The following is a 12157-nucleotide window of genomic DNA, read 5'->3' as shown; positions in this document are numbered from 1 at the left end:
AACGTGATTATTGGGCGCGAATTTCAGTGTTCCGACTGTTCATTCCCGTTCCGTGCAGCTTTATGCTGGCCGTTACTACACATAGCACGTTCGGTACAGGCACATTCCCGCTGGCGTGGAGCGTGTAATGTTGCCTCTCGAAGTTCTCTCTACTGCGCAGTTACTGTCCCGTGTGCCCACTACACACAGCATGTTCGGTACAGGCACACTGTATGGAAACACTCCGCCTCAAGCTCCTAATGTTGTGGAACAACTTAATGTTCCAGTCTGCCCAACCCTAATTAAAAGCAGCCAACCATAATGATCTAATCATTCTCCTACAAATATAGTATTTTAAGATGCACCCTTTTTAAACTCTTAATATTTTGAATTTCATCACTCCTTGAATGTACAGAGGATGAATCTATGGCTCTTGAAGGATCCAGATTGCAATATTGAGCTTATCTTAAGTTTGCTAGAAATAGTCATTCAGCTTTCTTATTCAGAAATCTTATGTTTACAAGGTATTATGGTAAGAAAAAATTAATGTTAATTGGAAAGGATTTGCCTTTTTGCACAGTATACTACTTTATATAGTTGGATTTTAGAAACCTAATAGAGATTTCCTGCTTGCATTTAAGTTAGGAAGATATTGGTGTTGTGATAAAGAAGATATTATTACAAATGTAGCATGGGGATAGATATCATTAGGCGTTATTGAATATGGAACTAAAGAAGCAAGTGCTGTCAGTAGAAAATTATAGTTGAACATAGTTACTTTATGTTACAAATTATTTATAGTCGGTTCTCAATGCATTGCATGTCTTAAAAATATAGTTTTCTGTTATAATGAATATCCAACTTCACTACTGTTTTTGAAGGTAAATGAATGACCTTATTGCAGCTCTTTAGCTGGCTTTCATAGCTGCTGTACTTAGCACTAAGTCCCGGGACAGGAACACCAGATATTTTGTGTCCATTTTCTTATCTTGCCTGCATTGACATAACATTTTAAAATGCCTCTACTGTCTTCTTCTAATTTCATCTTGATTGTTTGAATGTTAAAATAAGGAAAAGCTTTTTTTGTTTGGAGGGAAATGGGTGCAAAAAATCTTGTGTTCTTTCTAGGAGTTAGTTTTCAAGGACGATCACTCAAAAAGTGTTGTAGGCATTTGAACAAGTTAATGTACTATCAAAAGCATTAATGAAGTCGAATAATAAATTACAGTTGTAATCACTGTGTGGTAGATATCAGTATTGTAGAATATGTATATATATGTTCTAATTTTGTACTTAATAAACGCAACTTTAATGTGGATATATCAGATTTAGTTTTCAATAATTCAGTAAAGAAATATAAATTCTGAAAATAGTGAAAATAGAATTAAGATTAGGTATTGCTATAAAGTGCATGATAAACTCCCTTATTAAATGCACCCACTTCTTAAGGCACAAAGTTTATGGATAGTGATATTAATAAAAATAAAAATATTTGCTGCATTTCTGCTCTATGATTAATATATTTAGCTTCATGATGAATGGTGATTGTAGGGAATAGATATTAGAAATATTCAGATTTTAAATATACTATTTCAGATTTGCTCAATGACATATTGATCAAATTGATTTTTGAAAGCTATTTCTGCAATAAGCATACAAGAAGCAGAGTGTTACATTTTATTTATATGTTAATGAGTTGACTTACTCTGTCTATTTTTCTTTCTATCTCAGTGTGATTGAGTCACTGTTGGTCAGCTTTCTTGCCTGCTTGACATAAAAATCTGTAAAATGCCTGTACTGTCTTCTTGCAATTTCATCCTGGTGGTTTGGATGTGTGAAATAAAGTATTCTTACATTTGAAAATTTGGAATATGGAATTCATAAACCTATACAAAAAGAGCTGTATTGGATAGATTCCAGCTTACGAGGGAAGTATCAAAATTTTTGTGTCGAAACTCCCCTCTCATTTCGATGGTTGATGGTTGATTCCGTGAGGACCACATGCTACATCCCAAAATGAAAGTTGAAATCCTTGATGTCACACAATCAATATGTAGCATGCCTGAATATCCCTGTGGGAGAGCTGCACGGTGAGGGGGTACAATGCGATCAGCTGAGCCAGTGTGTTAAGTAAAGCAAAAATGACCGGTAATGATGGAATGTTCGAAACACAAGTCTTTTTGACACCATACACCATGAATAAGCACTTCATTGCCACACTATTCCTCATATATTTTCTTTTTTCATTTCCAGGCATTATTTAATGGGCATACAATTTTGCCGCGTCGCTCTGTTACATATTTCTCAGCAAACCAGGGATATTTTCTAATGTCCCAGAATCTTGGAGATGAGAAATGAAAATGAGTGAAAAGTTGTAATTTGAAAATAGTGTGTCTATGGTATAGTTCAACATTAATATCTTGACAATAGATCATAACCTCTTGACAATCTGTAGTATAAAGATTTCTACTGTCGGAAGAACAACTTGTCCAGGAGTTGGATTTTTCGAGTAGTACGGGGAGAAATTTGAAGTAACTTAATGGTTTTCTCCTAGTGGAATGTCCTGCAAGACAAGTTGTAACAGTATACAGTATGTGGTCTATGAGTCAAGAATCAGAGAACAACTGTCACAGAATATGGGGAGAAGGCTTTTCTAAAACACCATCTTAACTAACTCTCCCTTTCCCATTTTTCCTGATTTTATAGCTATAACAATATTAACATTATCAGCTTTATTGGGCTAAAGCTTTCTGCAGGTTAATATAACACAATAAAATATTTGGACTACAGCAAAAGATAGGTTCAGTTTAGACCACATTTCTCGCTTAAATCCACTCTGGTCTGTGTTGTAAATTGAGGAGGAGGTATAACAAATCATCCTTAGCTGTCTTCACAAATTTCTCTGCTGCTGTGTCAATTTCTTCATCATCATATACATGAGATCCAATTTTATTAATCTTCTTGCTTTTAATTCTAAGTTTTTTCTTGAATCGATCAATTGCACCCCCTTGCAATCCTGTAGTTTCCTACGATGAATTTGATATGTTGTTGTGTTAGACTAGCCCCATGTTATTCATCTCGCATGCCCACTGCAGGTCTGGGCACAATGAGCACCGAGGAATAAATAGCCAGAAAAACACAACACGTACACAGGCAGAAAGATAACAAAAAATCAAAACAAAAATGAAAATCAGTGGAAGCTCAAATCAAGCAGAGGTAACGGGGCGATAAATAAATACTTACCTATCATGTTCACGTGGACCAGGTCAAAAATGACCAGTGACAAAGTCATGAACTGAACTCGAGCCTATTAAATCAAAAGGATAACATTTAAAAGGCTACCCCTCCTACTCCTACAATAATAGCGCCGAGTAGAAAACAAAAGAGTTTATTAAATCATTATTTAATAAAGATAGTAAATGGCCACACAAAAATCAGGAAGAGATAAAATAAGAAAAAGAAAACAGGCCCAGATGGAAACAATACATAAGCTTAATAACCTATTCACTATCGTCATAGCATTGTGCCTACCCATTATGTGATCCAGCCAACGGGTTCAACCATATATAAAATATTAATCAGAAAATAACAAGAGAAATTGTTACCTTAGGAACAAAATAGAATAAATCTGTGATGCAAAGCTCAGCCCAAAGTAATAAATTATTTGTTATCCATATCAACAGTACGAGTCTTTTTAGATGACGACACACCACCATACAGTGAGATGCCACACACAGCAATGGTTTCCAACGGAAAAAAAAGATAAAAGATAAAATATGGCCGAACCAAAAATCAAGGAAAGGGAGGTACGTGCAAGCATAGTGCCTGGGACCAGGGATAAACAAGGCATTGCTAAGGGAACTTACACACACCAGAACATAATGTAAGTGCCCAAAAGAATGCAAAGATAAGAACAAACAACACAACAAGGTAATATGATATGCACCCTACATATCTCACATTTGAACACATGCAATAGGTTAAAAAGGGGTCCAAGAAACAGGGAACGCATAAAAGTTAACAATGGTCAAAAGGACCCCAGAAATTTAGAAGCACGGTTCATAAATAACATCTCGTGCATACATTCAAAGCCAAACCCACACAAGTTCGGAAGCCCAAATCACATCATCAATATGTCTCTTATATACAATTCAAATGCCAAAACAGCACAAACCATCCATGTACAGGCCCTACCGATACATAATGATATAGCGAGGACATCAGAGAGCAATTTGGTACATGAATAATAACAAAGAGACTTCCACAACATGAACCATAGAATAAAATCAACAAAACACACATCCAAGGTGCAACAGAGCTCATTCACGCAATACAGACACTCAATTACAGTAAGACACAAATCAATGTACCGAGTTGTTACACAAAGAAAAGCATAGCTGGTATAAATAACGTTACATGAGCAACAACAGAAAGAGCAAGATGGGCCACCAAATAAATAAATAAATAAATAAATAAATGAATGAATAAATAAATACCCATGGAGAGCAAGAAATAGTGGCCAACCACAATGCCACGTGGCGATATAACTAACATGATCCGCGAGGCCAACCTCAAATAAAAGAAAGAAACAGAAAATAAAAAAAATAGTAGTTACGTTACTTTATTCAAGGGGTGTGTGTGTGTGTGTGCGTGTGTGTGCGTGCGTGTGTGCGCGTGCGCGCGCGCAGTAAAACACGTTGGAAACCTCCGAGACAAATGCATTTTTGTCTTAAAATGTTTAAAATAATGCTTGTAAAAACAAGCATGAAGAAACATTGGGTCGCTCGCCATAACCCTTCACCAACATAAAAAGCTTAGAAGAAGAACAATGGAGAAACTAGATAGACAAAATTGGGAACAAACGTAGTAAAATCACAGGACAACAAAGGCGACGTCTGTGATCTCCTTGGGCTAAGTTTGCATGTACAATAAAAGTCAATCTCGGCAATGATACCGAAGTCAATCAGTACACATAAATAACAAAGGATAAGCAGTTCGTCCAAAAAGCGAACCAGATAAAGATAGAGATGGCCAGGATATGGCACACAATCCATGCATGACATGTGTAGAAATCACCCTTCATAGGCAGAAGTCCTTGCAAAATTTGCAGAGCCCACAGTTGCAAGTCTTCATCACAGACATTTCTTGCTTTTCCAGCCTTCTGAAACTGTTAAGGAAAGAAAAATTGAATATCTGGTACACATAAAGAGACATCCTGAGAGGTTTAGACTCCTTCAGTTAATACTTAAAGTGAAAGTAGCTGGCATTTGTAGACTTGGAAGACCCTCGGATGACCTAGCAAATTTTTTTTATATATTTGGTTCAATACTTCAACAGAACTACTTAAAACTGTAGTCAACAAAATCAAAATTGTGTTATGGATTGTCAAAATCAGGTAATGGATTGGCACAAGAAGAATAAGAAGAAGAAGAAGAATTAGAAGAAGAATAAGAAGAAGAAGAAGAAGAAGAAGAAGAAGAAGAAGAAGAAGAAGAAGAAGAAGAAGAAGAAGAAGAAGAATTAGAAGAAGACTCTTCTTGAAAGCAAGAATAGAGCTTCTCACATTTTTTTTTTTTTTTCCAATTTCATTTCCTAGTAGATTTTTCTCCTGCTTCTTCCACATGTAAAGTAGATATTCTGATATAATGAAGCAAAAGTGCCTTCAAGTGAGCTTCTTGCCACCTTCATTAATCCAGAACGTCACAGCTGTTTCCTTACAAGCACTGCTGATAGATGGCCCTTTAGGTTTCCTTTCTGGACTAGGAATATAACTGCAACTCGATGACTTAGATGGCGACAGACTTGTTGCATCACTAGATCCCAGGGACTCATGTCGCAGTTGTGAACTCTGTCCATCATCTTCGCTTGTGGTGCTCGATGTGAACTATACCACGTAAATAGGACTTAAGGTCTCTCTCAGTGAGGAACACATTGTGACTATTTTGTTTTATCTTAATAATCTCAAAATGGTTGTAATACTTCCTGTTAAACTGACATAATATGACAAACTCTCTGGCTTATCTGTCCCTGCTTCTCCATGCAAATTGAGTGGCAGCTGGCCAGCAGCTAGGCTCGTGATACAGCCAGTTGGTCACATGTAATTATTTTGTGTAGTGTGGTTCTAGGTTTGTCAGTCTTCCAGTTCAAAGCAGCTGCTCATTTTTTACATGGGAGCCCCTCACAACAAATTGAATGAACTGTCAAAATTAGAGGTATGCCTTGGTATGAACATTTTTGATACTTCCCTTGTTACTGTAATAAGTCATGCTGTAAATACTGTTACCAAGTTTTTAATGTAATCTTCAATCAAAGCATGCCTCAGTATTTTTAGTACCATTACTTTTAGGATCTGTTTTGATCACACTGGTAATTTCTCAAAATGACCATCAGTGGTTGTTATGTTGTTCTTAGTGACTTATTACTTCATAATTAAGGGAAATAACTACATAGATCATCAGATATGCAAAATATTTGGGGCTTTGCTGACCCTCTGAGTTGATAATTCATTTAAATATTATGTTTGATGAATCAAGATCTGTACACAAAATACCTGAAAGCAGTGATTTGAGAGGGGATGATTAAAATAATCACTATCACCATCAGTGGTATGAGAAAACAAATTATATGTATATCTGACAAGTGTAATAGATCTATGTACTGACAAGTAATTCATCTCTTTGAACCCAGGAATGACCAGAGGTGAAACTGGTGTCTTTTCCTTAGAACATAATTTCATGTCGTTCAGTATTGTTTCTACATTTGAGGGATTGGCCTTCTGTGGGTATTTACTTTTTACTTATAAAATTCCTTGGACTTATTACTGAAACTTTCAAACTGTCTCCCTTAACATACTCTCCATTTAGTGGTTATTTGCCTTCTGTTATCAACGCTGGGTGTGGAAGATATGTTGAAACTTGATAACTGTATTTATGGCAGGATTAGGTGCATGTATAAAGTTGTCTCCTTTTAGCCAAAAGCATCAGAGTTTACTTCACCATCTGTCAGAAAATGTAAGTAGCAAAACAACACTACTTAAACAATGCTATGAGAAGTCACTACCTTGTCCTTTCACTCGGTTAGCATTTCTAACTCAACTGGAAGCATGATGATGTCAAAAGAAATCTTTACAATACACTCTCTGAAATGTATTAAAAGTTGAATGATTATATTTTTTATTATTATAGAATACATGTTAGTTACAAATAAAAGATAGATTTTCATTAATAGACCATTCTGGACATCCAAACACCATGGCAGGCATGAAGGGCTTATTCATTTTGTATTCACAGACAATAGTGAAACATCATTGTATCATCAAAACAGTTTTTCTCTATTTTCAAGACATAATGATTCATTAATTCAGAACTTTTTAAGGACTATTTCAGCAAAGGACTTGAAATCCCAGATAATTATGTTATTTAATAATGTTCTGTGAATCAAAATGAATGTAAGCATTTGTGAATTTGTACTATGTTTCTCTACTAACTTGGTCCCTTGTGTTACTTGTTGGTTCTCTGGTGTAGGCACTTCTCAAGCCTCTTCTCCTGTGCACCCCAAACCGAACCAGCTGGAGCTGTTTCCCTCCGGTAACCCGCCGCGCTCTACTAATGGTAACTTGACCTAATCTTCCTGCCTGGGACTCCTTGATATAATCACAGCTTTTATTGCTAATACCTATATAAAACCTTACACTCCCCATATTTCACTCTTCCCTCCAAATTGAAAGCAGCCTTTAGATTTTTCTTCAGAGCCTAGTAAAACTGATCTGTTTAAGAAATACCAAACTGGAGAAATAAAACATCTGGAAGTCCAGCAATTTACAAATCCTGGGGGGTTCATATGGTCTAATAATAGAAATAAGCACGATACCAGGTGAATTGTGGGAGCAAAGGTGGTTAGGTATACAGTTAAGCATTCTATCTCATTTAGAGCCAAAGTTTCAGATAATGGAAGCCTTTACTTTTAACTCCTCCAAGGCCCTGTAGGGCCTGTAACAGAGATGGCTTTGCTTTTCATCAAAGAGAGAAAGAAAGAAAGAAAGAAAATAGATGGAGAGGAAGTATGAACACAATGACAAGTTAGTTTGGGTAGTCTTGATGTACTGTATGTGAGATAAGACTGTGGATAAGGTTGTAGAAGAACTAATGAAGCTGTGAAGAAGAAACAAGTTCATTGGGGCCTCAGAAAAGTAATATTCTAGAAGAACCCATGCTTGAAGACAGCAGGTCGTGGAGAAGTGGAGTACATACTCGCCCTTTTGCATTTTCTTGTTTTTCCGTTTTATTGTTTGTGTGTGTGTGTTTTATCCTCCTCTAAGGCATGTGTTTTATTCTATCCTTCCTTTCATTAGTTATTCTTTCTTGTTATTGCCTTTTTCCCTTTTCTAACTCATTCAGATTTTTTACAGTATACACACTATTTCTTCCTTCATTATTCTTTCAATCTGTTTTTGTGCCTTCTGTTAGTGCAGAGCTTTTCAAACTAGCAAATCATGTTCTTAGAATCTCAGCAGAATTCTGTAGATGAAACATAACTTTATTTAAGATGTTAAATCTTGGGTCATATCTATATTTAAACTAAATTGGTTGAGTTTGAAATTTTGGAATTATGAGTGAAAGATATTTACTGTCATGGTGAGCAAGTTCCTTTGATAACTGCCTTGCTTATTAATGCTTATTTGAAAAGAATTTGTCAACTGTGTAACAGCACCAGAGTTACTGAGAACGTTTGAATATGATTTGCTGAGTACTAAATTTTTGCACCATGAGAAAACATTTAATATATAGATCATATCATGTTAGACGGTGTGGAGAAGACAACACAGGTACCTTGATTGTAGCAGTGTATTACAGTAATTTTTGCAATTTTGCTAGTAGCGCATCAGACTCTCTTGTCTTTTCTGGATTTTTAAAAAATTGATGTTACCTTGATTTTCTTGGCAGAACTGAAGGTAGTTGTTTCATCATTTTATATTTAATTGATAAATTGATTTTAATCAGTGTGGTCATATTTTAAAAATAGTTGTTACTGAATGAAGTATCAGTTGAAATATGTTAACAGAAAATAAAAATTAAAGTGCCTTTAAGGAACTGGTATGTGCCAACTCTAGAGTGTATGAGTTAATGAATATCACAGGACTTTATAAGAATCAGAAATCAAATATTGTCTATTTAGGATCAGCAGCTGCAGAGGAAGTAGATTGTGATTTCCTGCACTGTAAGTACTGTGCTTTGATGTTATGTCCAAGGGTATAACGTTAAGGCCTGCAGGGCCTGCATTGCAGGCAGGTCCGGTTCTTTAAGGGGCCTCGCAGGGTCCTCGCAAAATAATAAAGATAATGTATGCTACCCTAATGTCACTCTGCACGGAAATGGTCTGGACGGTTTTGTAGTATCAGTCGAAATAGGTTTCTTATTTTTTTTATTTTTATGTTTTTTACGTTGAGGAATTACGACTTGGTTGCATCCAGCAGCAGTTTACTGTGCTGAGTGTAACACAGTACAGCCGTAAAAAATTACTTGCCTTTGCTATTTCTCACAACACTGTGACACGTCCTTGAGAAAATATCTGCACCAAATAATTTAAAAATAATTCCAGCAATGAAATTTGATACCAAAATATCACATTTTAGTTAGGAAACGATAATGTCTAGATGTGTAGTGCACCTGTGATAGTATTATACACAAATTTTGCAGAACATTTAACTCCCATGGAGTACAAACCATTTATAGGCCAACGAAGAAAATTCAGGAACTACTGAGGTCTGCCAAAGATAAGCACCATCCTCTCTCCACAGCAGGTGTCTACAAGATCCCGTGCAGCTGCCGCCAGATGTACATAGGCACTACAAAACACAGCATCGCCACACGATTAAAGGAGCACAACAGACATAGCCAGCTGGGACAAGCAGATAGATCATCAGTCGTTGAACACTCGCTGCTAGCAGGCCGTGACGTACAGTACAGTGACACCAAAGTACTGTCAACTCTATGTCTTATCATGCCCGGCTACGGAGGGAAGCCATTGAAATTATGAAGCACACCAACAGCTTCAACCGTAAGGAGGAATCTGAATGGGTAAACAAAGCCTGGTTCCAGTGCTGAAAATATTAAATTCGGAAAGATACGATGGCCAAGGCAGAAGAGAAAAAGCAATAGATGATTAGTTGCCTGTCTCTGCCAAGCCAGATCGATGTTCATCGGGCTCCTTAATGATTCAATCATTGGCTGAAGAACACCCAATCAGCGACTGCCCCCCAAGTATGACAGACCAATAGGCGAGCAGCGTACTGTAGCCTGCACTATATAATGAGGTGGAATCACAACACCACTTCATTCCACTGAGAGCTTCACTGCTATCGAAGTCGGTCAGAACTCTTTACAATGCCAAACGCTGTCTTCAGTGAAACGACGGGACAATCACTTGCTCCTGGACCCCGGCCTGCAAGCCTGAAAAACGATGACACGATTTGTAGCGCTGGCCGTGAAAGCCTCAATTGCTATACAGTAGAACCTCGATAATTCGAAATCGGTTAATTCAAAATCCTGCCTAATTCGAAGAACCTCTCGTTCCCGGAAACATGAGATACAGTTTTGCATGTTATTTAAATTGTTTAATTCGAAATACGGATAATTCGTAATTCGAAGTGCAATGTCGGCCCCATTACTGAAATTCAGACTTTTAATTCGAAACTGCCTTTACATTTTAAAACAATAGGATGTTACAGAGTAATTTCAACTCGAAATTTATCCGCGTCATAATAGAATGCGTGTTCCGGAACGTGGAGCTTTCCGCACTTACACTCACTTCGGTGGGTCTACAGCGCGCTTCATGATTGCTAAGTTGAATGAAATCGGAATTCTTTTGTATTCAACCTTTTAAGGAACGTCGTAATATCACGCAACAGGCAGTGTACGGAAAAACAGAATCCGCGAACTCTGGCGATGCCGACAGTTGACGAAAAAACGTGACTCATATAATAAAATTCGTAGGCACCGAACACCAAATCTTACAAATAGCGCACACACAATATTTTTACACGTATCGCTCCCAGTAGGCCTATATCACCATCTTAGGTAACATTCCATCATGTAGCCTATTGATTCTCTCTTCTTGCCATGGAACAGATCCAGCCTCTGAAGTGAAGTAATCCTTGAACACTTCTCGTACATGAAAGGCGCCTTTTGTTGCATTTCCACCCTGCATAGGCAAATTTTCAAGTCTTGTGTCTTCTGTACATTAATTTGTAGATGAAACTGCAATTCTTTATTTTAATGCGACCCCAAACGGTCTTATGGTTTTAAAGGAGAAAGTGCCAGCCGGAGAATCATACAAGGGTGGGGGAGAGGGGTCGTTGTATTAGTAGTGCGTTGCAATGCACATGGAAGCGAGAAACTTTATCCCCTCGTCAAAGGAAAATTCCATAAGCCACAATGTTTTAAGGGCGTTGGGCACTTTCCATGCCAGTACAAAGCATCTAAAAATGCATACAGTACAGAAATCCGAAAAATAATGCATTTGCACAGGGGAACCAGCATAATTTATCCTCGTCTTTGAATTTTTTTTTTCCTTTCATTGCATGAGGTTATGTTTGTCGGTGATTTATCCAAGTGCATTATTTGAATATTGTAAATGCACCTTGTTGAATACATTTCTGAAATAGTTTTTTCCATGGCATATGAAAGGTTTAAACTGTGAATCGAGGTGATTGCATGTATTAATGGGTCTTAGAATACTTTGTGATGCGGCAAGTGTTTACATTTCTGAAGTACGAGAGAAGTGCCATGGCGGGAAATCGTACAGGGATAGAGTCATAGGAAAGTTCGATTTTAAGGGCATCGGGTACTTTCGGTGTAAATACAAGGCATCTAAAATGCATACAGTATAGTAATCCAATGAATAAAGCACTTGCACATGGGAGCCAGCATAGATTTCTCCTCATCTTTGAATCGTGCTTTTTTCTTTCTTTCGTTGCGTGAGGTTATGTTTGCCAGTGAGATATCCAAGTGCATTATTTGAATACTGCAAATGCACCTTCTTGGATACATTTTGGAAATAGTTCTTTTTTTCATGGCATTGGAAAGGTATAAACTGTGAATCAAGGTTAACTGCATGCAGTAACGGGCCTTAGAATATTTTGTAACGCGGCAAGGGTTGGTACTTCTGAATTGCAAATGGT

General features: G+C 37.1%; 1 protein-coding gene across 11 annotated transcripts in view; it reads left to right on the top strand.

The window, feature by feature from the left end:
• The window catches only part of EndoA (endophilin-A), a 732000-nt gene that overhangs the window by 687791 nt on the left and 32052 nt on the right, over positions 1-12157 (top strand). For 8 of the 11 annotated variants that reach the window (XM_067136721.2, XM_067136723.2, XM_067136719.2 and 5 more), the window contains one exon: positions 7503-7589. The exons of the other annotated variants lie outside the window; for them this stretch is intronic. In XM_067136721.2, coding sequence (XP_066992822.1) covers positions 7503-7589 — 87 coding nt within the window. The remainder of the gene's footprint in view (positions 1-7502; positions 7590-12157) is intronic. 11 annotated transcript variants of the gene reach the window in all.

Source organism: Anabrus simplex, chromosome 1 (genome assembly GCF_040414725.1).
Source record: "Anabrus simplex isolate iqAnaSimp1 chromosome 1, ASM4041472v1, whole genome shotgun sequence".
In the NCBI taxonomy this organism is placed as follows: domain Eukaryota; kingdom Metazoa; phylum Arthropoda; class Insecta; order Orthoptera; family Tettigoniidae; genus Anabrus; species Anabrus simplex.
Note: the sequence above shows the minus strand (reverse complement) of the source record. Positions and strands in the feature narration are given on the sequence as shown.